Source organism: Fragaria vesca, linkage group LG6 (genome assembly GCF_000184155.1).
Source record: "Fragaria vesca subsp. vesca linkage group LG6, FraVesHawaii_1.0, whole genome shotgun sequence".
NCBI lineage: Eukaryota > Viridiplantae > Streptophyta > Magnoliopsida > Rosales > Rosaceae > Fragaria > Fragaria vesca.
This window is the reverse complement of record NC_020496.1, coordinates 21,324,672-21,329,120: the sequence shown is the minus strand read 5'-3', so window position 1 is coordinate 21,329,120 and position 4,449 is coordinate 21,324,672. Positions and strand designations below refer to the sequence as shown.

General features: G+C 43.3%; 1 protein-coding gene across 1 annotated transcript; it reads right to left on the bottom strand.

The window, feature by feature from the left end:
* Nucleotides 1-2,329: 2,329 nt before the first annotated feature.
* LOC101291077 lies at nt 2,330-3,379 on the bottom strand. The gene has a single exon (XM_004305581.1). The coding sequence runs from the start codon at nt 3,377-3,379 to the stop codon at nt 2,330-2,332; it is 1,050 nt and encodes a 349-aa protein (XP_004305629.1).
* Between the last annotated feature and the right edge of the window lie 1,070 nt (nt 3,380-4,449).

The window sequence follows — 4,449 nt, the reverse complement described above, 5'->3', positions numbered from 1 at the left end:
GATACCCAATCGTCTCTGAGGACCCATTTTAGAACGCAGTGGAGGCGTAATTGGCACATAAACTGAACAATCGAAAATGCGTAGATGCGAAATGTCAAGCTCATATCCAGTGACCAACTGGTACGCACTGAATGGTTGTTTTGCTGTGGGTCTGAAACGAATAAGTAAGGCTGCATGCAATATTGCATAGCCCCATGACGCAATTGGAAGGTTGGTGCGCATTACCAACGCTCGAGAAATAAGCTGAAGCCGCTTAATCGTAGCTTCAGCGAGACCGTTTTACGTGTGAACATGGGGTACGGGATGCTCGACTTCAATCCCGATAGACATGCAATAGTCATCAAAAGTTTTTGATGTAAATTCTCCAGCGTTATCCAGTCGAATTGACTTAATTGGATAATCCGGGTGGTAAGCCCGGAGTTTAATAATTTGTGCTAGGAGTTTTGGAAATGCAGCATTACGTGTGGACAAGAGCGCGACATGAGTCCAACGCGTTGAACCATCCACCAGGACCATAAAGTATCGAAATGGTCCACATTCAGGATGGATGGGTCCACAAATATCACCTTGGATACGATGTAGAAATGGAATGTTCTCGGTGTTATCTTTAGCGTAAGACGGTCTCGATACTACTTTCGCTAAAGAGCAAGCTTTGCAAAACGAACGATGAGCATTTGAAAGAGTCAACGACACATCAAGGGAAGAACGGCGCGCCTCAATTGCTTGAGGGAGCGGCCGAGCGGCAGCCATGAAGTTGGTGCCGAGCCTGGGAGACGTCAAAGTCCCCTTTGGGCCGTGGTGACCAGTTGAGGCGTCACCACCATGATTCAAAATGATATCATTTCCCAGATATTTTTGTTTTGATTTGAAGAAGGGATGTCCATGAGAATTACGCAGAATTCGGATCATCATGTCCCTTCCAAGATGACCAAGTCAATCATGCCAAAGCTTGTATGAGTCAGAGTCCCAAAGATCCTGTTTGGCGACTACATGGGATTCAATAATCCGAATCGTAGTAAGGTAAAGACCACTAGATTGACTCATGAGTTTCTCCAATATACGTTTGCGCCCGTATTCATGAGAAGTGATACACAAGAACTCAGTTCCATCTTCACAATGAGTTTCCAAGTGAAAGCCATTAGCGCGAATGTCCTTAAAGCTCAACAGGGTTCGGTGCCCTTTTGGGGCTTAAAGAGCGTCCGTGACGTGGATCATAGTGCCATGAGGCAGAAAAAAGCGAGCGGTTCCACGCCCGAGGATCACAGGGGAAGATCCAATCATTGTCGTCACAGACGATTTACAAGGCACTAACTCAAGAAATAGTTGCCGGTTCCTTAGAATTGTGTGGGTTGATCCACTATCTGTGAGGCACTCGATCTCTCCAAGAGACATACCTACAAAAGAGAGTAGATATATGAGTAAATAGGTCGATATCGAGCTATTTAGAAATATTGAAAAAGCTAAAAGTAGCAACAATCCCGAGAGTGCTAAAAATTTCTCGCGCAGAATGACCTTTGCGCACTAAAACAGTCATAACTCCTTCGTTAAAATAGATATGGACGAACCGCAAAATGTTCTGAAAACTAGACTCGTAGAGCTTTCCAATGACATAAAGCTCACTGTCTGGTTCATCCGGAGCTGTTCACAAAGCTCAAACGAAGTGACTGTCCAGGGAGGACAGATTACTGTTTTTTCGCAGATTTGGCATTAGCAAAGTTTTTGAAGCTTGCTGGTGGCATGGAGACGAAAACTCAGCCACAGGGACGTGTTGATGAACAAAGAACCTAGGGGATTCGATGATGGTCCGGTTTTGTCAAGTCTTTAACGTCTTTTACAAGACAGCAATTGGAGTAATAGCGTAGAGGGAATCCAAAATCAAAAGCTTCCGGTAACTCCAAATTAAGTATGACCAGGCATGTCCGTGGAGGGTCGGTAGTGCGAGGCACACTTAAACCACGAGCTCCTTAATTTCGGACAATTCTAAGACATCATACTAACTTGGATGAGCCTAGTTGAACAATTGATGATGGAAAATCCGCTATAGGTAAAAGACTTGAACCGGAAAAGACGTGAGTAACTCTCCTTGAGAGTCACGGCACCGTATGTCACCTCCTTTAAGGGAGAGACCGAAGACGGCGTTGATGCCATGTTTTCTAAGGTAGATGTAAATCAATTCGAACCATGTAGAGACAAGAAGAACCATGAAATAAACTTTCATTAATGCGCTGAAAAGAGTACATAAGGGTCTCAAAAAAAAATTGAGAAGAAAACTAAGCATGGCATGCTGACGATGCCTTATTACATCATGACTTGTAAAAGGGAAAACAATCTAGCCGGTGACGTCAAAGTCAGGGGCATCTAAGTCAGAACATTGTCCATTAGGGTCAGCGACCTTGAAGGTAACATTATGTTCAACTTCATTGTTTTCAGTGGAATTGACTTCCATCAATTCTTTGTATTTCTTGTATGCGGCAACAACATTTGCAGGAGCGCGACAACTTTTAGACCAGTGGTCCTTGGACCCAAATCTGTTGCATTGACCATCAAAGGCAGAAGAAGAGCGAGCATGCTGCTTCCGAGGAGGAGCGGCGCCGCCTTTGGGGCCGGCGGCACCGGTGTCTGGACGCCATGAGTTGGTACGGCCACTAAAGCCGCTACCTTGTCCCCGAGAACTAGAGGCACGGTGGTGTTGATTCCCACGTGCATAAGGTTCATTCCTATGTTGATCCTTGCGTTTCGGAGCTTTCTTATTCCGGTTGCAATTGTAATTAGATTCCGGAATTTTTCGGGTGCCTACAGGACGCAAATTATGCTGATCATTGATCATATTATTCTTTTCTTCCATAAGGAGTTGCGTCATTAAGCCGCTAAATGTAGTAATCCTCTTATGTGTGAACTCAAGCCGATATTGGTTCATGAGGATCTTAGCAGCTGAAGGGAAGGTCGAGAAAGTCTTTTCGATCATGTCGGCATCACTTTTCTCGACTCCACATGAGCTCAGTTGAGCTTGTAGGCAAAGCATATCCCTGTTGAAGTCATCAACCTTCTTGTAATCCAAAAGTCGGATTTCATCCCAGCGAGCAATTAGTTCTGGGAGCAAGGTCGAGTGAATGTTGCCGAAGCGTTCGGCAAGGGCATCCCACAGATCTTTTGGATCGTGCTTGGATTGATACTGCCTGCGCAGTGTGGGATCGATATGCTTACGAAGGAACATGAGTGCCTGAGATTTTGTTCCCTTGCTAGGCTGTTCCTGATCTGGATCGGGGAATATGGTCTCGGTCAGATCCTTAGCGATGAAGGTCTGTTCTATGTCCGAGACCCAACGATGGTACTCAATACCATGGGCGTCGAGGACGTCAAATTCAATGCCTCTGTCCATCGTAAAACTTGGATGCTTGATCTGACGAGAAGGAAGCAGTGGAGCGGACGGCCGGGGAGCGGCAGTCGTGGGCAACGGCGGCGGCGGCGACGGCCGAGGAAGGGCCGAGGGTTTTCGGCTTTTGGTTTTAGGGTTTGGGAAAAACTATTAGCTCAAGGGTTTGAGCAAAGGGCTGATAATGTGATGAAGTGAAAGTAAATTGAGAATAGAGAATCGTGAAAGATGTGTATCTCATTTATTGATAGGAGCCATTTATATAAGGAATTACACATTACCAGTATGGTAAGGATATGAATACATAGATCTAGTCTAACTACATATCCTATTGGCATAAGGCAAAGGCACACATAAAGAATATCTAGTAAGATATGGAATATCCTAGAACATTTTTTTTATTTTTGGATTTCAAACCTCTGAATATACTCTTAATATTGTTACTAAAGATACATTTTATATAAACTTTTTTTGGCCCTTATGAATAATATTTTTTCTTAATTATTTGGATTAGTATAGATATAAATTGTATTCTTCATACGATTTTCTCACTTGATATGGAATAAAAATGTTTTCCTTTTTGTGAGAATGAATAAAGGAAAACGTTATTCTGTAAAAAGCACTAGTGAGAAAAATGAAATTTGACCGGAAAAAATAAGGCAGAGAACTTGTTAGTGAGAAGCTGTATAAGGCAAACCTGTGGGCCACAATTTTTAATAAAAAACGTTGGGTTCAGGGTGAGGAATTAAGGCCTTAATTGAATATATGGTATTGATTATATTCGGTTTTAATTCTTTAATTATATATTATACTCTCTCAACCTCTCTCCTCTTGAAATCGCTGCGGAGCAGCAAACAATAATTATATTGTATTTCTATATTGCACTACCAGGACAAACACTTCAGCCGACGAAAAAGTTTCGTCAGCCTGTTAGTTTAATTTGTCGGCTAAGATCTTAGCCAAGGTTCTAAAAAACGCTAGGCGCTAGTCGGGCGGACAACCAGCGCCTAGCGCCCAGAGGATTAATCAGACGTCTAGGCGGCGCCTAGGCGGTTTTTATTTCTATAACTTTTATT

What these genes read in the sequence shown, in the direction of transcription:
- LOC101291077 (XM_004305581.1), bottom strand. Translation starts at nt 3,379, where the DNA reads ATGGACAGAGGCATTGAATTTGACGTCCTCGACGCCCATGGTATTGAG.